Source organism: Penicillium solitum (assembly GCF_028829755.1).
Source record: "Penicillium solitum strain IBT 25940 chromosome Unknown utg000001l_segment0_segment0, whole genome shotgun sequence".
Classification (NCBI taxonomy): domain Eukaryota; kingdom Fungi; phylum Ascomycota; class Eurotiomycetes; order Eurotiales; family Aspergillaceae; genus Penicillium; species Penicillium solitum.
Window position 1 is genome coordinate 6167360 of NW_027072121.1, and position 22123 is coordinate 6189482.

At 47.7% G+C, this 22123-nt stretch overlaps 12 protein-coding genes across 12 annotated transcripts; 6 read left to right on the top strand and 6 right to left on the bottom strand.

Annotated features, from left to right (window-relative positions):
* Positions 1 to 58: 58 nt before the first annotated feature.
* On the bottom strand, positions 59 to 1747 carry N7455_002341 (uncharacterized protein; the record flags this gene model as incomplete). Its single annotated transcript, XM_040951788.2, has 4 exons — positions 59 to 265; positions 818 to 944; positions 1010 to 1309; positions 1380 to 1747. 4 exons carry the CDS (start codon positions 1745 to 1747, stop codon positions 59 to 61), a joined length of 1002 nt encoding a protein of 333 aa, XP_040817817.2.
* Positions 1748 to 2098: 351 nt separating this feature from the next.
* On the top strand, positions 2099 to 3717 carry erg24B (uncharacterized protein; the record flags this gene model as incomplete). Its single annotated transcript, XM_040951258.2, has 3 exons — positions 2099 to 2175; positions 2227 to 2531; positions 2609 to 3717. 3 exons carry the CDS (start codon positions 2099 to 2101, stop codon positions 3715 to 3717), a joined length of 1491 nt encoding a protein of 496 aa, XP_040817544.1.
* A 672-nt stretch (positions 3718 to 4389) lies between these two features.
* Positions 4390 to 5418, bottom strand: N7455_002343 (zinc finger MYND domain-containing protein; the record flags this gene model as incomplete). Its single annotated transcript, XM_065604261.1, has 2 exons — positions 4390 to 4904; positions 4962 to 5418. The coding sequence occupies 2 exons, from the start codon at positions 5416 to 5418 to the stop codon at positions 4390 to 4392; spliced, it is 972 nt and encodes a 323-aa protein (XP_065462752.1).
* Positions 5419 to 5896: 478 nt separating this feature from the next.
* N7455_002344 (tRNA-specific adenosine deaminase) lies at positions 5897 to 7789 on the bottom strand (the record flags this gene model as incomplete). The annotated part of the gene is made up of 3 exons (XM_040950964.2): positions 7605 to 7789; positions 7408 to 7450; positions 5897 to 7325 (listed from the first exon to the last, which is right to left on the bottom strand). The coding sequence occupies exons 1-3, from the start codon at positions 7756 to 7758 to the stop codon at positions 5897 to 5899; spliced, it is 1626 nt and encodes a 541-aa protein (XP_040818439.2). The 5' UTR covers positions 7759 to 7789.
* Positions 7790 to 7930: 141 nt separating this feature from the next.
* On the top strand, positions 7931 to 8516 carry N7455_002345 (splicing factor 3B subunit 5 family protein). Its single transcript, XM_040951002.2, has 2 exons — positions 7931 to 8194; positions 8269 to 8516. The coding sequence occupies exons 1-2, from the start codon at positions 7952 to 7954 to the stop codon at positions 8278 to 8280; spliced, it is 255 nt and encodes an 84-aa protein (XP_040817935.1). The 5' UTR covers positions 7931 to 7951; the 3' UTR covers positions 8281 to 8516.
* A 525-nt stretch (positions 8517 to 9041) lies between these two features.
* On the bottom strand, positions 9042 to 11225 carry N7455_002346 (uncharacterized protein; the record flags this gene model as incomplete). The annotated part of the gene is made up of 1 exon (XM_040951582.2): positions 9042 to 11225. The coding sequence occupies one exon, from the start codon at positions 11223 to 11225 to the stop codon at positions 9042 to 9044; it is 2184 nt and encodes a 727-aa protein (XP_040817793.2).
* A 1720-nt stretch (positions 11226 to 12945) lies between these two features.
* N7455_002347 (uncharacterized protein) lies at positions 12946 to 13143 on the top strand (the record flags this gene model as incomplete). The annotated part of the gene is made up of 1 exon (XM_065604262.1): positions 12946 to 13143. The coding sequence occupies one exon, from the start codon at positions 12946 to 12948 to the stop codon at positions 13141 to 13143; it is 198 nt and encodes a 65-aa protein (XP_065462753.1).
* A 1-nt stretch (position 13144) lies between these two features.
* On the bottom strand, positions 13145 to 14215 carry N7455_002348 (uncharacterized protein; the record flags this gene model as incomplete). The annotated part of the gene is made up of 1 exon (XM_040951958.2): positions 13145 to 14215. One exon carries the CDS (start codon positions 14213 to 14215, stop codon positions 13145 to 13147), a length of 1071 nt encoding a protein of 356 aa, XP_040817602.2.
* Positions 14216 to 17556: 3341 nt separating this feature from the next.
* N7455_002349 (uncharacterized protein) lies at positions 17557 to 18023 on the top strand (the record flags this gene model as incomplete). The annotated part of the gene is made up of 2 exons (XM_065604263.1): positions 17557 to 17677; positions 17812 to 18023. 2 exons carry the CDS (start codon positions 17557 to 17559, stop codon positions 18021 to 18023), a joined length of 333 nt encoding a protein of 110 aa, XP_065462754.1.
* Positions 18024 to 18382: 359 nt separating this feature from the next.
* On the top strand, positions 18383 to 18895 carry N7455_002350 (uncharacterized protein; the record flags this gene model as incomplete). Its single annotated transcript, XM_040951436.2, has 1 exon — positions 18383 to 18895. The coding sequence occupies one exon, from the start codon at positions 18383 to 18385 to the stop codon at positions 18893 to 18895; it is 513 nt and encodes a 170-aa protein (XP_040818433.2).
* A 923-nt stretch (positions 18896 to 19818) lies between these two features.
* N7455_002351 (uncharacterized protein) lies at positions 19819 to 20229 on the bottom strand (the record flags this gene model as incomplete). Its single annotated transcript, XM_040951434.2, has 1 exon — positions 19819 to 20229. The coding sequence occupies one exon, from the start codon at positions 20227 to 20229 to the stop codon at positions 19819 to 19821; it is 411 nt and encodes a 136-aa protein (XP_040817812.2).
* A 369-nt stretch (positions 20230 to 20598) lies between these two features.
* On the top strand, positions 20599 to 21854 carry N7455_002352 (N-terminal C2 domain-containing protein; the record flags this gene model as incomplete). The annotated part of the gene is made up of 5 exons (XM_040951514.2): positions 20599 to 20611; positions 20663 to 20679; positions 20735 to 20758; positions 20814 to 21226; positions 21284 to 21854. 5 exons carry the CDS (start codon positions 20599 to 20601, stop codon positions 21852 to 21854), a joined length of 1038 nt encoding a protein of 345 aa, XP_040817962.2.
* Between the last annotated feature and the right edge of the window lie 269 nt (positions 21855 to 22123).

The following is a 22123-nucleotide window of genomic DNA, read 5'->3' on the forward strand; positions in this document are numbered from 1 at the left end:
ACACAAGTCGCTATAAGACAAGGGAAACCGGGGAAAAGAAAGTAAAAGCAACCACCCACTAATCATCCCACTCTTCATCCAGTTGATCTATGAGCCTGTTCTCGGCATCCACGTCACGGCCCTGACCGCGTCCTCCCCGTCCTCCGATGGCGCTGATGAATCCACCACGGCCATTCGAGTCCGCACGGGTGTAGCCATCACTCGCGGGGGATCCCTTGCAGCGGAAGAGGTTTCCTAGCGAGGAAAATATAATCACGAACATGTCCTGTTGATGTAGAAAGGAAGAAGTGGTCAGCGTCACGTTCCAGACAATGAGGCTCGCAACTGCAATCGATCATTTAAGTACATGCAATAGAACACATTGTCCATCTAATGAATCAAGAGAGGAGCAGTGACTATGGAGGAGCTGTCTCCCCAGGGATCCCAAAGATGAAATGACACGTCCATTGACAAGTACCCGAGGGACAGCCCACTTGCATAAATCAAGACATCTTGTCAAACATATGGAAATGTACACGCCGTGATCACCACAGGCGCCCGAAGGTCCAAAGAGTCCATCCATTCAAAAGATATAACATGGCAAAAAAAAAAAAAAAAAAAAGATCTATGCCTGACAAGAAACAAGGAGATGAATGGAACAGGCAAACCGCGACCGTCTCTTCCGAAGCGATTGGTCTCTAGACCAGCTAGAGCGAGTTCAATCCATCCTTGAAACAGGTAGTCCTGCCCCATTTGAATCCCGAAACTTATGCGACACGAACTTGCCATATCTGAATTTGCGACGAGGCCAACATGGGATCAATAATAGGATACTTACTTTGACAAAGTCGAAAACGCCAGCCCACAGGCTGAAGTTCGGACACTGGCGCCAGCCACGTTGATGCATGACTGTTCGCTGGTAGGCGCAGCCACCAATCAAATAAACGGCGATGGCAATCACCATACTAGAGGACAGGGTTAGCATGGATTACATTGGGTATTTTCCCAACAGGCAGAAATGGATGCTCACATAACACCGAATACGCCGCCCGGTCCCAAACCACCAGCGTTGGGATCCACGGCGATTCCACCACATGCCGCTGAGCTACGGACTTCGAAGAAGTACGAGCATTCATCCATGGAGCCGACAAAGGACGCCGTGGCCACGTTTGGCGCAGCGTCGCGGTCACAAAGGAAAGACATGACAGTCGACTTAGTGCGCGTAGAGACATTGGAACTGCCCATATTATAGTCGTCCGGACAAGGCGAGCCATTGGTATAATTGAGGACGAGTTTGCGGCCGCGGAAGAAAGGTTCAGATGCTTGTTGCCTGTATATGACCGAGAATCGTTAGCACAAATCCAACTAGTGCGACCGGTTAGGATGGAGATCTGACATACCCTATGGAGTATCTTTTATCATCCCGCTCGTAATATGCACTGACGTTCTTCCACCGCGGTGACTCTATCCCAACCACATCCGTCACGTTCTCAATGACCGGCGCGCAGATGTTGATTGTGAAATTGGCCGGGTAGTCATGACCCCTGGCAAACCAGCTGGTATTCCGCGCATCTTTCGAGAGTTTGCCGTCCTTCATTTCGGGTGGGGATAATGAGATCGCATTCAGATCAAAGTACAACCCGGTGGTTGGGGAGCGGGCGACACATGGAGCATCATCTTCCAAATGGGAAGAATATGATGCGCTAGATAATCCGAGAATTGAGGATAGAAGGAAAATAGAGTAATGAGCGGAGCTGGTGAGCTTCATGGTGGGCTATGTTGGGGTCGACCCAAGGCAGTCTGGAAGTAGAAAGAAATGAAATGGGATAAGGAATGTGGAGAGACCAGGGAAAAAGATACAATCTGTAAAATGATAGAAATGACAATGTATGAATTGGTGTGAAGGAGGTAAAATGTACCTGCGCCTGTGAGAGAGGGAGGCTTACGTAGCATCACCACCGCTGTGATTGGAGATGCGGAGCAAATCTGGCGGAACACCCACCATCCGACGTCGTACGCGACTTTGAAGGCTCCAGGCACTTATTTAAGGATCTCCTCCCCCACACTCTGGGTAGTTCCTGGATTATTTCCCTGTCTATTCATTGGTCATTACTTCAATATGTCCACCAAAAAGGACTCCAAAAAAATACCTGTGCAGCCAGTGCCAGAAAAACGCGGTTATGAGTTTTGTGGACCGTATGTTTTTCTTTCTTCAATTGAGTTAAGCCGAGCTAACATTTACAATAGAATAGGTGCTTTCGGTATTGTATTTGGATTGCCAACCCTGATATACCTCTTTACCTTCGTCTGCAACGATATCTCTGGTTGTCCTGCGCCGTCGCTGTTGAATCCCTCGACTTTGTCGCTCGAGCAATTGAAGCGTGAAGTCGGGTGGCCAGAGGAAGGAGTCACGGCGCTTTATGATACCAATGTTACACTGTGGACACTGAGCTACTATGCCTTCAGCCTGTTCTTGCAGGTCTTCCTTCCCGGTCAGGAGGCAGACGGTGTTGTGTTGGCCTGCGGAGGACGGCTGAAGTACAAATTCAATGGTATGGCAATGGCAGTCCTTTTTCGCATATCGCATTCAAACAGGGGGACTCTTTTTCTGACTCGGTTCATTGTATAGCATTCTCATCTGCCATCATTATCCTCTCCGGCCTCGCCGGAGGCACTTATCTCTACGGAGCCGACTTTGTGGTGTGGACATTCCTATGGGACAACTACGTCCAGGTCATTACAGCAAACTTGTTGATCTCTTCTTCTGTTGCAATGTTTGTCTATCTGAAGAGCTTCACAGTTCCAGCTCCAGGGCAGGCAAACCCAAGCCTACGGCAGCTGGCACCTGGCGGTCATACGGGCAATATGCTCTACGACTTCTTCATCGGCCGTGAACTCAACCCTCGTGTTCGCTTGCCCATTCCATTCGTCAGCGAGGCATCGCGCACCATTGATATCAAGGTGTTCATGGAGATGAGACCAGGATTGCTTGGATGGACAATTCTGAACTTGTCCAACGTGGCCCACCAGTACCGAACTTATGGCTACATCACCGACTCGATTGTGCTGGTTACTGTTTTCCAGGCGTTTTACATTCTGGATGCGCTGTACATGGAGCCAGCAATCATGACCACCATGGATGTAATTATGGACGGATTCGGATTCATGTTGTCTTTCGGCGATGTGGCTTGGGTGCCTCATGTGTACAGCATTCAGACCCGGTATCTCTCTGTCTTCCCCTACGAGCTTGGCTTGAGTGGTATGGCCGTTGTTCTGGGTATCACCGCCGTTGGATATTCGATCTTCCGTGGCGCCAATAACCAGAAGAATCGTTTCCGCACGAATCCCAATGACCCGCGCCTGAAGAACATCAAGTACATTGAAACTGCCGCTGGATCCAAACTGATGACCTCCGGCTGGTGGGGTCTGGCGCGTCACATCAACTACTTGGGTGATTGGACTATGTCGTGGGCCTACTGCCTGCCCACTGGCGTTGCGGGATATGTCCTCATCGAGAGCATCAACCCAGCCAGTGGCGCTGTCCAGAAGCAAGCCGTGCAGACCCCGGAAATCCGTGGCTGGGGTATGATCTTCACGTACTTTTACATGCTTTACTTTGGTGTCTTGTTGATCCACCGTGAGATGCGCGATGAGGAGAAGTGCGAGAAGAAGTATGGCGCCGACTGGAAGCGTTATACCTCCATCGTTCGCAGCCGCATCATCCCTGGAATCTACTGAGATATTCCCATCAAAAACTTCTTTCATAGGTTGTTTCCTTTTTTGGATTTACTTCCATGCCTTATTTTTGTATATTATTCATCCCTAATATTTCCCAAGGTTGACTTGCGAAAACCTTTATGATAGGCGCACTTTTTGGATTATAATCTCCCAAAGTTGGCCATCGTTAAATTTGTTGTCGCAGGAGAATTTGACCGAACAAGATAGCAAATACAAAATCTACTTTGTGAGTTCTTACCAAGAGACTCTTCCAGTTGTTGCATTCCAGATTTGAAGTAACGTTAGAAGCTAAGGCAAGACTGATATACCAATTGATAATTCATTGTTCTTGAGCAATTCGGGGCTGATGATGCGTCCCAAACTAGAAACTTAGAACATTAAATCAGATATGAGACTTTCTAGAGAAGGTATGGAATTGTGGCGCTCGAATAGTTCACTGTGAAGAGTGCAGATGATTCTGAGTAATATATAGAATGAATTGAATAGACTATGTTGCTCGTTACAATTAATGTCGGGTTCCCAGGTTATTTCTCGCTGTCAATTCCACAACAGTATTCAGGCAGAGGAGCTTACAAGGGCAATTCTTTATATAGTTAAGGTCAAGAGTGAATCACAAGTTTGAAATCAATTAAACAACTGAATAGATACACCCAGCTATGCAATCCTCCGTCTTCAATCATCAGAATCTTCGAAATCGTTACCTGCCTTCCTGATAGATTCAACCAGGTGAGCTTTGAGCTCATTGACGAAGCGATCGAACCTTCTCTTGTAGTCAGCGCCAGAGCCCATAAGGATTTCATCATGCACACTCATATAAATGAAGACAGCAAAATGGTGACGGGTCAGTCGTTCTAGTCGCATATCCTGTCGTTGCGCTTTCGTTTGGTTGAAGACATAGAGAGATGACAAGTAGTCCAAGTCGCTTGTCTCACATTCGTCGTAAATCCGAGGTGCACTCAAAATCCGGCATTCGTTGTCATGAAAGTACTTGACAAATGGAACAAGCACATCTCGGAATCCATATTGACAACCTGTCGTATCGATGATCCATGTTTCGTTGCTCTCGATTCGCCCTATCTTCAACACCGTGTGTGGACCGCCGTGTAAGCCAGGACCAGGAACAAGCCTAGTTGGCACCCGTGATCTTCCGATGTTGACGACCATGGTCTCAATTGTCAAGGACACACCTGCTTTTGTTTTAGCCACAGCTCGCTTCGGTACGTAGGGGTAGAAAGGCTATTTACCTCCGAGTAGTTTTCTGGTCAAGGGACCCAAGAGCGCCATGGCTGCTGTAGATTGACTTTTAACAAGAGCTGCTTCCTTGTGCACGATGTTGTCAGTCATGTGGTTAGGGAAAGGACCGCGCTTGGATTGAGACGAAACCGATCTTTGATTTTGATGGAGATAGAGGACCCCATCGCGATATTCGATCTTAGTTAGATCCACGTCGTACACAGTTTCTCTGTATGCCAGCATGGATGCCTTCAGTATCTGGGCAGCTCGGAGCAGTATCTTTCGTTGTTGCATGTTCTTGCAATAGTCCTGATGATCTGGCCAGTCCAGTTCCTGGCACTCGCGGCTGCAGTAAAAAACAACTCGAGAATCGCCGCTTTGGTATTCGGGTGCATGCGAGCAGCCCCAACACATAGTCCTAGTTTCTGTCCCACATTTTGCGCATTCGGCCGGAGGTTTCGGAGCCATATTGAAGATAAAGCTGGCGGCTGTAATCAAAGCTATGTCGAAGAAGCGGAATATTTCATCAATTGTTGCTCATGGGGGTCGATATCCGAGGTGTGAAGTCGTAGATTGATGAAACTCGAGACTAGAAGGTATGGGGGAGGAAAGAGGGTTGTGAGAAGAACAAGAAGATCTAACAATCAAAGGCACCTGAGAAAAACCGAGACATCCCATTGTTGACATTCCGCTGACTCGTGGAAGCCCGCCTCGATGCCTGGTTGACGAGGCCGTGGTTTGTTGTTTGACGGCGATAAAGGGCTGATGTCAATCATGAACAGCAAACCAGTCCCTTTGTTAGTGATAGCAAGATATTTCTTAAACTAGCACATGGCTCTTTTTGTTCAGATACGCAGTATCTTATATTCTAATGGAAATCTTGAAAGGGGGATACGATGGAGTTAGTATACATGACGCAGAGTGATCTTTCATCCTCTGGACACAATCAGCGCTTTCGCTTTTTGGGGTCAACTAAAACATCCAAGCCCCAAGATTCATCTCCTGAATTAGCCATCCATCCCCTGAGAACCAGTTTAGCATCCCTGATGGCCTGCATGCGGATTTGCAACGGGTCTTCCAAGCTGCTAGGGCTTTTGAAATCCTGGTAGGTGGTTATATCTGGTATATGGTGCTGAACTGTATTGACGTGCGGATCTTCGGCCTTTGGAGTATCCGACAGCGATCCGGCTGGGGAGACGTTGGTTTGATAGGTATGTCGAATCGAGGCAGGCGAAATTTCGCGAAGAAGAGCCCAAAGTTTAGCTCGGGATAGAGACGAGGCCCCACGGGCACCCGGTGAGGATGCCCGGTTTCCTTGCTTCACTCCGTTGATGATAGTCTCATATAAGCCGGTTTTAGAATGACGAAGAGTTGGCACTGACTTGCTGCCAGTATCCATAGTCATTGCCGATGGGCGTTTATACGAGGGAGCCAATGTCCAAACGGCGCTCACATTCCCTGGCCTGGCCTTTTTAACTTTTGCACCAGACGTCAAAGAGTCTCCTTCCCGCTCTAAAGGAATTGCAGGACAAGGCACGGATTTCGGCTTCGCAAATGGCCAAAGCGCTGCCACCTCTTCACTCGGCACCGAAAGAACCTGGAATGGCCGGAATCGATACCCCGGTGTATTTTCTTTACCCTTTGTCTCCCTAGGCCAATATAGTCCACCCAAAGCCTGCATTCGACCGTTCTCGCCAAAGGAGCGGTTACAGCCAACTTGGCTGATTTCGTCCTCAGGAAGAATCAGACCTGCCAGATAGGCGTTTTCGGTGGGAGCAACGAGGCGACTGGTCTCACAGGACAGCAAAGAGGAGACTTGCCGCAACGCAAGCTTGTCTGAACAGGACTTGCTGCGCGTGGACTCGGCATCCATGCGCGCTGGCTTTCGACGCACGACTCCGAGAAGAGAGAAGTGGGCCCGGCCATCTAGAAGGGTCTCTGTACCTGGGACCTCTGCATCTTGGGTTTCTGGCAAAGGACCTTCTTGCTGTAAGACTTCCCAGGGTGTCGCATCTTCTTGGGCTGCCATGCAGAGCTCCATGCTTGCGTCGCCGCAAGGAGCACATGTGCAATACATGTAAATCTTGATATCAGGCCGAATCTCAAAGGGCGGCCATTCTGTGGGTGGTGTACCAATACCATCTTCATCCTCTTCAGTCTTTCTCCTTTGTATGAATGGAGAATCCGGGACTTTTTCATTATCGGGGGTATCATGGCCACTCGGTAATTGCTTTTCCCGAGATAGAACACTGTTGCATTCTGTCAAAAGCCAATAATTAAATGCTCGGATGGCCAATATCTCAGCATGACAGTCATGTAGTACAAGACCCCTGCAGCGTGGGATATGAGATGCCGACAAGCATTTAGCGCCACTCCTACATCAATATCAGCTTTTTTGAATGTAGGTCGCTTGCATATGACTTGGTCAGACTTGCAAGTGGGAAATTCGAAACTTACGTGACAGATATGCAGGTTAGACTTTCCAAAGGTGTGTTTTCTCCTATAAACGAAGAGACAAAAAAAATGTTACTATTTGAATCACAAGAAAGATGTGTGACGGCGAAGTAAAAAGCAAAGAATGGACCCATCCCCTTCACTGTACATACATGGACGAGGATGATAACTCGCTTATAAACATTAAGTTACAAACATACCTTTGACGGCCACAATACCGGTCATTGGAATCCATTCCCTCGATCCATCTGGAAATATGGTTGGTTTGCTGCGCGTTGGCAGAGCATCGAAATGTGCATGAACCAGCGATGCTATCCGGGACGATAATGATAAACCGGATGTATCAACAGACATTGGATATTATTATAGTCCGAACGACAATTTCCCAAACAACCAAATCCTTTGTTAAAGGCAAAGACAGGATCGAAGAATCTCATGCGATCACGTGATGTCATATAATTTATGCCTGAGGCGTCAATATTCTCTTTCTTCTTTCGAGCTTCCCGCTATTCTTCTCAATCCAACACCAACATCTCTACTATCCACCATGGCCGACAAGCTCCGCACCATCCAGAACCTCGAGGCTCTCCAGGCCCGTTACATCGGTACCGGACACGCCGATACAACCAAGTACGAGTGGACGTCCAACATCCTCCGTGACAGCTACTCCTCCTACGTCGGTCACCCTCCCCTGCTGTCCTACATGGCCGTCGGCATGGGGGAACCCAAAGAGAAGGTGCGCGCAATGATGTTGGAGAAAATGGTCAGAGGTGCTGGTAATCCGCCAGAGGTATGTGGTGTCTTGCAGAGTTGCTCAACATAATACAAGATGGGTTGGCTAACATGTGCCCTCCAATGATCTAGACTCAAGAGTAAACTATTTAGTGTGGTTTATTCTTGTTTTCTTGATACCCCTTGTCACGTCCTCAGCTTTCCATACAGGAAGGCAGATCCTCCGACCCTCCGACCACCCCCTAGTCCAGCCCTGGAGCTCAGCAACTTTGCTGACGTGAGATAAATCCCTCTGTGTACGGATTTTGAAACTGCCAAAGATCCATTCCCTCAGTTTTCCCTTCGATCACCTCAGTATGGAATAACAATTCCAACTCAACATACGAAATGCTCTATGAAACAAGGCCGATAGAACCCTCTCTCTGGGCTAGGGATTGCCGGTGTTTTGGCTTCCGGAACCTGAAGAATCCTTCAATTCTTGTCAGTGAGGGGGACACTTTGTGATACGCACGCCTACCACATGAAATTATGCTCTCAACAGCAAGGCCCCATATACCCAACCTTGGAACTAGCATCGTAACGGATGTCCTGGTATTGCTTGTCGAGAATTCGGTTTCTCAACTACACCCAATACTTGGGAGAAGCCGCCTCAGAGCTGTATCTCACTTGATTGATGATGGCCAGCAATATTACAATCTAGTCATAATGTTTGAAACATGAAGATATCAAATATCGAAATTCATTCCGTAGATAGATGTAGTAATAGATACAGGACAAAGTGTGTAGTTATAGAACCATTGGACAGATCAGACTCCGGTCCAAAGCAAAAAAATAAACCAATAGAGGAGGCTAGAAAATAAGCGATGCAGTATGTACAAGCTATATAATTATGGTTTATCCACCGATTAAGCATCCTCCGACTTCGCCGCCAACCTTGTATTCTCCGCCTGCAACGAAGAAACAAGGTCGACCCATTTCTTGCGCTCAGAGCGAAGCTGCTTGACCTCCTTCTTGAGATCATGTACCTCTTGCTTCAAGTTATCAACCTCAGACTTGTTCTTGGACTTGGACTTCTGCGAACGCTCATCATCCTTTTTCTGCTTCGCTTGAATCTTCGACGTAATTTTTAGCTGGCTAGCCTCGATCTTGCGCAGCTGTTTAAGCAGCTTAGATTCCCCATGGAGAAATTGGGCAGCTGCTTTGGGGAGACGCGATGACGGCTCGGGGGTTTCCGTCCGCGTAGAAGATGGTTGGTCTTCATTGCTGATCTCGTCCTGCGGTTGGGTCTGGCTCTGCTGTGTGCGAGTACTGGCGGGCCTGGAAGACCTATTCGTCGCTGCACGCTTGCGCATCCCGTTAGTGTCGCTGTCTACCTCGCTGATGCTTTTCGCTGGGGTCCCTGAAACACTAGGCGGTTGTGATGAGATCTGAAACTTGTCGAGTTCGGCGCGGACTTCGTCTAGCTTGTCTTCAACCTCGCGTTTGCGGATGGCCAGCTTTGCGAGCTCTTTCTCGTGGGAAGTGAGCTTGCCATTCTTTGTCATTTCGGTCAGTTCCTCCGTTGACATGTTGTTGCGTGCTACCTCATCAATGGCAGTTGCTTCTTGTGCGGAATTGGCCGAGGAGAGTGAAACATGGTCATGCTCACGGGATCTTGAAGATTCGGCGTCCAACGTTGTTTTATTTTGTTGGACACTATTTGGGCTTAGGTGTGCCATGCCATCTGCATCAATGTGGGAAACCTCGTCCCCGGCCGGGATATCACCCGATACTGTAGTGTGGGCGCCATAGCCTAGAGCTTGCGGTGCGAACCGTTCCAGTCCACTGTTGAGCAAGCCGGTAACACTGGCAATCAGACCATGATGCGAATGTTCACCGTCGCTGTTAAGTGATTCGTAATCCGAATCCGAGTCGTCTGCCTGATCGGAGTCGTATTCATTCGCAGTCTCCCCGTCCCCGGATTTAGCCTTGGCGCTTGCTGAAGTATTTCCAGCTTCCGTACCCGTCCTTTCTTCTTGCTTGGGCGGCTTGTCATCTTGAAGAGCCCAATTAATGAATTTAGCAGCGTCCGTTCCCACGCTTCGTGGCGTTCCCTTGTCCACCATCCACCGCGGAATGTTGCCGCCCGGGTCACTCCTAGTGATCATGATCCATTCAACAGGATTCATTTCTTCATCTTCCTCATCCCCAGCTCCATCCTGCTCAGGTAGTCCCTCAGGCTGTTGCAGATTGGAGGACGAAGAATCACTATTCTTCTTACTCCCCTGGCTAGGGGAGCTGCTCCCACTGCCATTCTTCTTAGGAATCTCCCGAATGAGCTCGATAGACTCATACTGTCCGCGAGTATACCCCTGCTTATGCTGGATATCGGGGTGTTCACACGGCTTAGAGATCATGACCCAGCTGCGACCAGGCTGTTTAGTTCCGCCAGCTTGCAATCCAGAATCAGAATTGATTATCAGCGCCACGAAATCGCGCGGAGCAGTAGGTTTGGGAAACTGCGCCGAGACATGGTAAACCATTAAATCTCCCAGAACCGAACCATCATGGTCCTTGATCTCAATGTTCTCGATTTTCTCTTCGGCACCGATTCCACGGATGCACTTGTCAGGCGTCTGTCCCTTCTCAATCTTCTTGCGATTTACTTTGAGCGTTTCGTCGTACTCAGTTGAGAGCTTCTTCCGCCACCGCGAGAATGGGAGGCCCTCATGCACACTCCGTCGCCCGAACCATGAACCCCCACCGTCATTTGCGGAAAGTTTCCACACTGTCACGTCCAATGGATTGTCCCTTGGTCCGCCCATTTTGAGTGGCTTCCCCCATTCCTTTTGCAGGTCTGTAATCTCCGGATCGGTTTCTCCCACTCGTGCGGATGATGGGACGATTCGTCGGGCGGAGGAATTTTTCGTGTCCTCGAGCCCGGGGTAGTTATCGTTGTCGGATATTGGGGGGTCTGGAAGTGATTCCGCTACCAGGCGGCTATTTTTGAAGATCTCGCGCACGTAGTCACGGAGCTCGTCGGGATCCTGGGGAACTTCGTCCCATAACGTTGGTTTGAGGCATTGGAGGGCCTCGTGTAAGGTAGCCATAGGTGCAGTAAGAGTATTTCTATATTTCGAAGTCTTAGTTTTCTGCGATGTTGTAAATTCCGAGTTGTGTCGGTAGTGCAGTGACGTTGTTTCGAGTAGCGGGGGTTGTGTCAGCTCGTGGTGTGCCGGAATTAGGACACGGGGGTGGGATAAGCGGTGGCGGACAACTGGAGACCCGGATCTCCAGAATTTATGAAGACTCAAATGTCTAACAACGCTCAAAAGCTGGCTCCGGCAAAACTGTTTCTTTGTAGAAAGGTTTTAGGTTATAAATTGATGAAACACGTGGTAAATCCCAGATAAGAGACAAGAGACAAGAGACAAATGCAATAGAATTACAATGCAAAGAGATCTTATAACATATAAAAGAAGTCAAAGCTAGAATGCAGGCATAGAGAGAGGTGTTTAAGGGAGTGACTGTGAGCAAAAGTTGGAGGATCAACTTGGAATATGATGTTACCTGCACTGTCTTGGCGATTGACGTCATACAGAAGGACTGGGGTAATATACCCGATATACTTGCAAGAGTATGGGGTTGCCTTGGATCTTGATGGATTTAAATTTAGATTTCTACGAACTATGTATAAGTTTTCTTGTTTTTAACTAATACGAATATCTAGTTATAGATATAAACTGAGAGGAAGAAATTGTGTATGCACTTTTTTAAACTACATAAGCTAAAGAGATACATACAACATTTGAATAGAACTGCTGACGGATCAACATAAAACCAAGAGAAAAGAAGCGGCCAGCGCAAGGGACCAGCCCCCCGATCAGATAGATCATAAAGGAGAGTATCTATTAGATCGAGCATCCGATTCTTGTCGTCGGGACAAAGAATGAAGGGCTCTTCCATCCAGTGAAAGAGCCCACCGACAGACCAAGCTTGCCCAGGAATTTCTAAAACCCAGCCTGGACGATAGGAGATGAATCTATCATTGCCAAATATGGCCATTGGAGGTGAGTTCGTAACGCAGAGGGCGGAGATGACTGCCACTCAGACCACTCGTCGCTTAGGGCGGGATGTGAAGATCCCCAGGTCACAGACCCAAGGGGGGAAATCCAGTGCGTCGCCCTTTGCGCTTGGTATCTGCCACAGGCGGATGTACTCAAGTCTGACGAGGGCTGAAGGCAATCTTCTCTCACACTCGTGTTGCTGATATTCACCTCCTCCAACCAAAGATGACCAAAAATGCGTGCTCCAACAAAGCATCACAGATGCAAGGAAGAAGGTGACGCCGTCGCATAAACCTATCCTCTAATTCTCCGATAAAGAGAACTAGCCGGTCCGGTACCCAGTACCAGAAGGACAAGCCCTGTAAGAAAGGGAAGAAAGCAAAAGCACACGCTGAACCCAGTCCAGTCGAGTAACTCAAGCTTGCTTTCTTCCCTTTCCAGTAAGCTGCGGCATAAGAATCGAAAACATAAGGTTGGACATTCCACGTCCAAATTCATATCCTCCACATGCCGTGAGGCAGACCAGTCTTCATGACATATATGCGGGACAAAAGAAACGAAACATAACAGAGAGCCGTCCCGCCGCTTCTTGATGCAAATGGAAAAGAAAAAAAAGAAAAAGAAAACATCGCTGACGCTGGAATCAAACATCAAAACTATCAAAGCAAGCGCAGAAAAAAAAAGATAATTCTGGTTATCATGCAAAAGGCAGGAGGGAGTATCACAGATGCACAGTGTCAAATCGAAGAGAACGCCGTCAAGAATGCGAATTGTCGTTGCTTGGAATCGGGTTCCCGGTAAGAAGAGAGGAGAGGAGTTGGGGAGTCGTGAAGAAGCCGAAAAATTGCGCGCGCATCTGGTTTTAAGAAACGATCTACGTTTCTCAAACCCAGGTTACACGAACCGGGGGAGCCTGGACTTGGGAATGGTCGACATCACCGAGTCTACTCAGGAGGGCTGATCTAGGCGATCGTGCCATACGGCAGCGGAGCAAAGTCCCCCCAGCTAAAGCCCCCCATACCCATGTTGACAGCCGTGCTGCAGGGTTGTACAAGCATGCTCGGGAACATGCTTGGGAACATGGTCGGCAACGGGAGCGGACTGATAGCGGCCGATGTGGCCGGCATGCAGGTGGTCGGCAGGCAGTCGTAGGTTTGGAACGGCGAGGGGGTGAAGGGTTGGCTATAAGACGGGGTCGGTGAGGCAAGTTGGGCATCACTGAAACTGAGACTAGCCCAAAGATTCGGATTAGAATCACCCGTGGTGGCCGGGTTGGGGCTGGGCGACAGTACTTTCCACGACTCGAGTGGCGCTGGCTGGGGCACCGGGTTCTGCCACCAGTTTTCTGGGCCTGTCGAACTAGGCAGGATAGGCATTGGGCGCATGACATCCACCACCGGTGGTGAAGGGGCAACCAGTGGGACAAAGAGCTTGCCGATGGCTGCCTTTGCTTCTTCGCTGCGACCGCTCAGTAGCTCTCCGGCGCCGTCTTCTTCTAGCCCCTCAAGCGCCTGGGCATTGGCCCGGTAGACAAACTTGTTGGCGGCTTGGACGAACTCCTCCTGTAATCTCTTCAACTCACCATGCTTTCCCGACCAGTTGTATGTGTTGGCGGCGGCATCCACCGAGTAGACCTCCTTGTGGAAATCAACCAGGGATTCAATGGTTTCCGGAGTCAACTTAAAGGCCACCTCGTTACGGGAGACCATGTCGACGTGTACAACGTAGGCCTCCATGTGGATCATTTGGTGGTTGTGCAGGGCCTCCCAGAGCTGGTTCTCATTCTTCTCCAACTCTGTCTGGGGAGCCTTGGTGAACATCATGGAACACAGGGTCCAGATGGCATTTTTCGATGAGAGCGTTTCTGTCAGACACCGGGTATGCTGAGTGACATTGTTCAAAGGACGCTTGACCCGGTTTACTCGCTTCAGGGTAGCCGTCAACCAAGGCTCAACCTTGGTGTTCAACACGACATTCGGGGATGATCGCGGCGCAAAAGCAGCGGCGGAAGATGGGAGTAAGACTGTTGGCATTATGACACTGTGCGAAAGGTGATACGTCCGGCGTTGGTATAGATGATATAAAAGAATGTAGAATATAGAACATAAATCATAAAGGCAACATTCGCCCACACAAAATGTTGTTGGATTTTGGAATTGTGTTGAGATGTATATTAAAGTGCGGGCGAATGCGCAAAAACAGAAATTAGAATATAAAAGAAAGGAGATGACATGAAAGTCAAGAGTGGTTATAGAAAGAAAAGAGAGGGATGTCAAGAAGAATAATAAGATAATAAGAGAGGGGGGGAACTATCAATAAGTGGAGATTTAATGGCCACAATAATATGTTAATTTTGGGATTATTTCTATTTTTTTTCTCTCTCTTAAGATAGAAAGAAAACATAGAAAAACACAGGAATTCATGTTTTTTCTACCGTATTATTTTGGTATGCAGGCCGATGGAGTCAAACGTACATCAGTCTATGGCACATTTCGGACTCCCCGATCTGCAACCTGAAGACTTCAGTGGCGATAATATTTGAATACTTGAATACTTGAATACTTGAAACGGTTAAAAAAGCACGAGATCCAAACGTTTCATCAAATTTGATGGGTTCACTCGCACAGTGCCAGTCTCACACACCCGTTGCACGTCCATTTGGCCAGAACAGCTGCAGGATGCCCTAAACTGCAACAGCTAAGCCCCAATGATCCATGAAACGGCAGAAACTGAAAGTATTAGAAAACCTCCGAGTCTCCATAGATCATCTAGAGCGATCAAATTACTATCTACATATTAGCGGGGACTTAAATACATTTCTCAGCTGGGCGATGTGCATATTTCAGTGTGCGCCAAGATCTACACATCGTTAAAGAGATACCGGATCCTCAACACTAGAGTCCCCATGCTTTTAGGTGAAGACTCTATTTAAATTTGGCTGCAGCCTGCAAGCCAAGACTTAGTTTCGATCCCTTTTTCAAATCTATTTCAATACTGTGCTTCAATATCCAACTGGATAGTAAGAGAAAATAATATTCCCCAAGGTTTACAGTATTAATAATATTACACGAAACACGTCCATAACAACCATAACAACCATAACAACCATATCAAGGTTTTTTTTGGACCTATCGAGTGCCGCTAAGACGATACAGAGTCGTAGACCTCAGCTGATGGAGGGTCGAGCAAGCGTGGGGCAGGGCCCGTCTTGAGTCACTTCAGGGCTGGGATTCGCTGAGACCAACCGAGTCCGGCCGATGCACAGAAAGCTGAGATCCCTGTTACGATCTGCCATTGGGCTGAGCCTCCATTGCCAGACTTTGGGACGGCGCCACTAGGCCTTGTGTACTCCGTACTCTCCGTACTGAAATACCGTTTCCTATTGTCTTGTCCACATGATTCAAGTTTTCAATGATATCATCTTACTCCGTTTCCTCTGCAGGCGCCCTTTGCCTTCTGCCTCTTCCCTAAAATGGAATCCCTGCTGCATATGAGTTCGGTCACATGGTCTGGTGTGGGTGTACCGGGGGGTTCGCTTTGAGTCGGAGGTCGTCATTGTCATTGTGTATCTATAGAAGGGTGGGCATATAGCGTATGGAAAAATATGCGACCGAGTTGGTTGCTTTTTCCTAAAATAGATATGAGGCGGTGCACATTACTCGCCACGTTGTGGCGGATATCTCCGGCCCCACATGTCTGCAAAGCCCTACAAAGTAACTAGTCACTATGGAGTATGGTTTCTTGCTTCACTTTGTTCACTTCGCTTGCTTTACCGAAAACCGGTTGGAGAAGGGGTATGAGTTGGCAAGAGTCGGGAGCTGGAATCCCAGGCAGATCTTAACCACATCCACAGTCAGGCGGGTACTGAAACTCAGCTCTGTCGGGCCCATATCATGCCTAGTTTCATGATTGTCAGGTTGCCATCAAGTTGGGATAGTGAAATCACCCCACTATGAATCAAGCACTATATTGAAATCCATTGAATTTTGCAGACTGCATCGGTTATGACTCATATATGTGCCGATGATGTTCGATTTGAAACGAAGCCAGACAATGCCTTAATATTTACACTATATACCGTTTGTTGGACAAAATCCTAGGTGAACCCAGAATAAACCACTGCTTTTAAGTATGCCAAAGGATTGCTTCCCTGTGACTTATGTTTAGAACAGATTCAAGGGGCTCATTCATGAATGAGTGGTGCAGCGAGCTCCGAGTCCCATGTAGACATCCATTAGACTACTTGATCATGAAACTAATGACTCATAAACCATTGCTCATTTTTTTAAACGCCCTAATAAACTTTCCTTTGTTCTTTTTAGGCACCCCAGATTGTCGGGTTGTGCCCAAATCTCCGAGCAAAGCGTTTGGCCATGTTGAAAATCTCCGAACAATTTCTATACTAGTTGGTATCCTTGGAAACAGTTCAGCCTACAAAAGAATGGTATTTGAGTATCGTAATGAAATTGGCACCAGGGAGAGAAAATAAAACGTCTCTAGTAGCATTACCAATATGTTGACGTTCTGAAGATATTATAACCTCTGCGTGTAACCTCTGATTTTGTTAATAAAACCTGACTCGCTCAGCCAATTAAAAAGCAAAGATGAGGAAGGAGACATATGACTACACTTTCAAGTGAATCTTGTATATTATGTACGTTGTAGGCATAAACTGTAGCTTTCTATATGTTTGGATTATATAGCTGGCTCTTATAGCCCCGAAGAACTCAACTTCTTACAAATCACCACTAAACACATTACATTAACAAATATAAAATCTGTGCCTCTTCGTTAGTATCTCACCGGTAAGTATAGCTTGTCGTTAGCTCAACAATAAACTAGCTCAATGACTCACACTCCTGACACCAACCCGTATTTATTGACACACTGATACGTACGACAACTATTAGGCTGCTACTAGGGATTGATATTTAATAAAGGATGGCCATCTCCATCGCTAAGAAGCACGTTACTCCTGCCCGTTGTATTTCACCTGCCTTGATAGCCGCACATGTATCCCTTCATCGATGGCTGCTTTTCTAGCTGTGTCCATGAGATAATGCATATATCACTTGGTGGAAAACTAGGCTCAACTGGTGCTAATAGTTCAGCGTGATAACATACCTTTCTAGCAATGGTGCCCTACGCATAGTGCGTGAGGCAAGTTGTGGAGCATATGATCGTAGGGCGGCGCTCCACGCAGACGTTTGCATAATGTGTTAGATCTATTACATTACAGAATACGCGAGTTGACACAGACTCCCACAATGATGCATAAGCTATGTAGCAATATAATAATGTAGGAACGGCGTATCCCGCATCGAAAGACTGATTCCCACTGTCAAGTTACCTCTGGACAGAGAAACGGCCTAGTATGCGTTTCTCTACCGCCTTGATCTCGATCCTGGTGCTCCCCAGCATCGCACTGGCCAGTCCCGGCGCCCACGTATCCTCATCTGTGGGAGCTGGTACGACCACAAAGGTAGAGGCTAACAGTAAGGATGTTGCGCTACCCATGAAAATCGTGAGAGCACATCATATTGCACCACTTCTCTTGTACAGGCAGCAGAGAACATTGTCCAGACTGCTGCACAGTAAGATACTAAGACTATAACCCGCGCTGCTGCAGCAGTATCGAGTGCCGAGTCGAGTAGCAATAACAAGGAGAAAATTTCTGTGGACGCTGCCAGCGCGGCTAAGAAGGATACCCATAGTGCAACGACTTCTGCCAACGCTGAGACATCGGTCAAGCTGGACACCTCGGGCATGAACAGTATCCTGTCGACAGAGAACCCCTCTTTAAGAAGCTCTGCTTCAGAGACTACGTCTCATGACTCTTAGCTTGACTGGGAGGTTATAGTCTTATCTTGTAGGGGACCAGAGTCCATTACATTGAAGATCTATGTGGACGCTAAGCTAGTTTGGTCTCAGCGCTGTATAAAAGTAATTGTATCGAGCCAATGGAAGTTAAAGTACTATCTTGCCCTGTTATCAGTGACTCTTATTAACTAGCTCGAACATGTGGTTATGTCATGTTGTCGTCGCATCATTGGTTCAACTGACAGGGTTCCCCTCTCTAAATATACTTTGTACATCGGTTTTAGTGCATGTGGTGTGTTATGAATCAGAGTACACAACTAGTCAACTTGTCCCATACATAGCCAACTTGTCCCTATACTACAATGCTCTTTCTACTATCAATGGCCATATTCCTGAACCCATCCCGACTATGCGAGAGCTCGCCAATCTGCGAGGGCCCGTCAACCTGCGAGGGCCCGCCAACTTTCCAAGAGGAATATCGGGGCGGCTACGTACCAAAGAGTATCAAAACAAGATATGGCCTCCAGGTTGTGGCGCCGGATACTCCATACGTGGCAGTGGCCGGCCCAGACCAGTTATACTTCATCGACACCCGGCTCGATACTGAGACTGCAAAGCACGTAAAGGAAAATCTCGAGAGGGCAAGTGTGCCGAAGGAGCACGAGTACATCGCCATAGACGAGATTTCAGCTACGGCGGAAGTGAAAAACTCTGTGACCGGCGAAAAGACATTCGTGTTTGACCCTTCCTTTGCCAGGGTGATGTTTTCCAGGGAAATGAATAGGCATAACCCGGAGCTCAAACTGCCCGAGCCTGAGCCCGCCGGCGATTGGTTGGTGACCTACGACCTGGGCAATAGCCTTCTTGGAAACACAATCGAGGAAGAAGGATAGCTGTGTTCTTCTTTGCTTTTATTTTGTGGTAGCTAGAACTCGTGGGTCTTTGGCATATAGCTAGAGGTTCCCCCCAAAGTTCCTAGGGGAGACAGCTGTGGAGATTTTTTTATCCCAATTGTACTTCTCCTGAAGGCTTGAGTCCGCTCGACTGTCACGGTGTTTCATTGATCATTTGATCCTTTCATCAACAGTATATAGGTTTAGAGTGTAGAGCAGGAGTCTATGGTATAAAGGTAGCTTAGTCCGTACTGAAGACTAACCACAGAAATTCTATTACTCAGATCTTCTCTCTTTATAGGGCTTTTCTACTATAGCCCATCCCATAGACAGCCAATTGGCCTATAGGATCCAAGGTACAAAATCGAGTGCAAAGTTACGGGTGAAAAGGCGGCCATTTCTGGCGCCAGAGTATCATTTTCAGCGTCGATTCCATAGCTCCCCATATTCTAGTTATAATAATAGCTCGTCGATTTCCATAATTTTGGTGTTGTTCGCGCGATGCGTTATCATTGTTGATCCAGTCCTGAAATTTCCAAAAAAGGCAAGTGATGCTCGCTTCAAGATGTTTCAGCTGGATTAGAGAGTCCATTGTCGTAGTGTTCAAGCGAACTCTCACATGGGTAGACATGGCATAGGCGCAAAGGTTCCTTAGCTTGCCTGTCTCCTCACATTTTAACCCAAAGAGCATGTTCTTTGCTCGGACATGTTGGAGATGATGATGTGATCCATGGTAAGTCACAAGGAAGTTGTCTTCACTGGAATCATGGATGAAGAGTTCTTTCGAGCGCGGCTGAGAACGAACCGGGTCTCTTTTGTGAATGGTAGTCTGTCCACCAGGAAAGATGACAAGAGTATGAAAAAAGCTTTGGTTTTTTCTTTGTGGTCTGAATGGCTTAGAAGAAAAGTTGGTATCGCCTGCCTCAAGACGGAATGTCTGATGCCTTGGTCTCTTGAAACTTGGACACGACCTTCATCTCGGTGTCGCGTTCCTTGACCTTCTTATCCATGGATTTTTGAACCTCCTCTCGTTTCCGTTTAGCAGTCTCAATCTTCTCTTTGACTTCTTTGGCAATTTGTTCCTGCGCATGGAGCGCGGCCTCGCGTGATTTGTATTGTTCTTCCAGTTGCTTAAGCTCAGTTTGGTAGTCTCGAGGTTTGATTGGTTGGCATGTTACTGGGTGATAGAGGTATGATGGCAGTGGCCCATCTGGAACTTTTATTTCGACGAGATCAGGGTGGATTGGGATGTCGCGGGTTGTTGAATCCAAAGGAACGGCCGCGGCTTCGGCCGGGGGAGACGAAGCGGGAGGGGTAGGCTCAGGTTTCACCATGGTTGTGGAGTGATAACAAGGTGAAAAAGCGGTAGTATTTCGCAAGCAACAAGTATTGATCGCCTGACGTTATCAAAGAAGAGGTGAGATGAGTGCTGGCGTATGTTGTAGAAGTCACCTTCGCAGTCTGATTCTTGATTCTGCCACATCATCACACTTCACCGCCCATAGTGTCCGCGGCGTATGCGGGGAGGACTCTTAGCCAAATTGACGATTCTATCACTGCCTGACATTTCATATTCATGCTAGTTGGGTTTCTTCTCAGCTCCAGATCGAGATATTTCCTCGAGGCCGGTCCTAGGTGGACCAGTTGATGTGCCTGCGATATCTGAGTTCCCACAAGCTTGAACCGGTGACGTGACCGTTAACATGCAGGCATTTGGTATGCTCCTCTATACTTGTTGATTGATGTAAGCTAACAAACTCACGGTAGTCCCCAAGAATAGACGAGTACGTTACCTGATAAGCCCAAGTGAAATAAATTTGTAACTGACTTCTGTTACAGCCTAGGTTCGAGCTCATTTTGAGGGTAAGCATTATACACAGACCATGGAAATGCTATCAAGATTTCTGACCTTTCAAAGATTATTGATATCAATAATGTCCCCTTGGGCAACAGCTTCGCTTTTGTGCGATGGCGATTGCCATCGTCAAGCTCCACGGAACACCAAGGCCACACAGAGAAAGCAATTCTATCAGATCACCGCGCTTACTGGGGTTATGAGAAATGCCTTCAAGTAAGGCTTACAATTGATAGGACATCAATTCTTCAGGAGTGTGAACTTAACTTTGAAGTCATACAAGAGTACACCACGTCACCCATATCCGAAAAATGCGTGCTGGGTAAAATCAAGCTCAATCTCGCCGAATACGTGGACAAAACCGAGGAAGATGAAGGGATCATTCGGCGATACCTGATGCATGAAAGTAAAGTAAACAGTACTGTCAAGATCGGGATCGCGATGCGTCAGCTGGAAGGAGACCGCAACTTCACGACGTAAGTGAAGCCCCCAAACTTGTTTCTGATCAACACCGTCAATGCTGATTATAAAAGACCACAGCTGAAATCTGCCACCGTCTTTGGAGGAATTGCCGGAGTTGTTCAATCCACCGAACTACCTATCAACGCCGATGAATTTGGCCACCTGCCATCTATTGACACCAAGAGCCGGGAGATTGCAGATATGCAAGACATGTATCGGCGCACACTAGCAGCATCGTGGTCTTCCAGAGCCTGTGATCTGCCTGCTGATAAGTTGGTTGAAGAGTTGTTTGCTGGGAGTTCTTGCTGGAGCAACGCACAACATGCCAATGCTGGCATATCAGGGGGCGATCACAGAGATCCTCTATTGAGCGCAGAGGCAGTCCCACGCCAAAGCCGCTCCGGGAAAAAGCTGTCACCCAGTTTTGAACGGCGCCCCAAAAGTACTTCCAGCAATCGCTCACACAGTACCCCAGACTCCCTTGCTGCGCTTGGGCATCAGAAAAAGAGTGGGAGCATTGAACAGCAGTTGTATGAAGGGGTCAAGGGTCGGTCATGGAAGGCGCCAGACACAAAAAATGAGCTTTCCGAGTTCGATGTGAGAGAGGACTTGCGCAGCTGGGAAGTTGTACCAAAAGAATGAATTCTACATAGATTTCTGCACTATGCATTACTTTTAAATAAGCCCTTTCTCATCCAAATAAAAGAGACGTTTGAGAGGTTGTTTTACATAGCCGAAGAAGTTGTTCAAGAGCTTTTGTTCATCGTACATGGTAGGTAGATATTGCGGTCATGAAATTGCTGCCTGAGGCAGAAGTTGGTTTCTTATCGCGGCCTAGCGTGCCGATTATCGCCGGAGAAAAGTGATTGTAGGATAATTTGTCCTCTCCACGTTTGCAATAGGCCTACTGT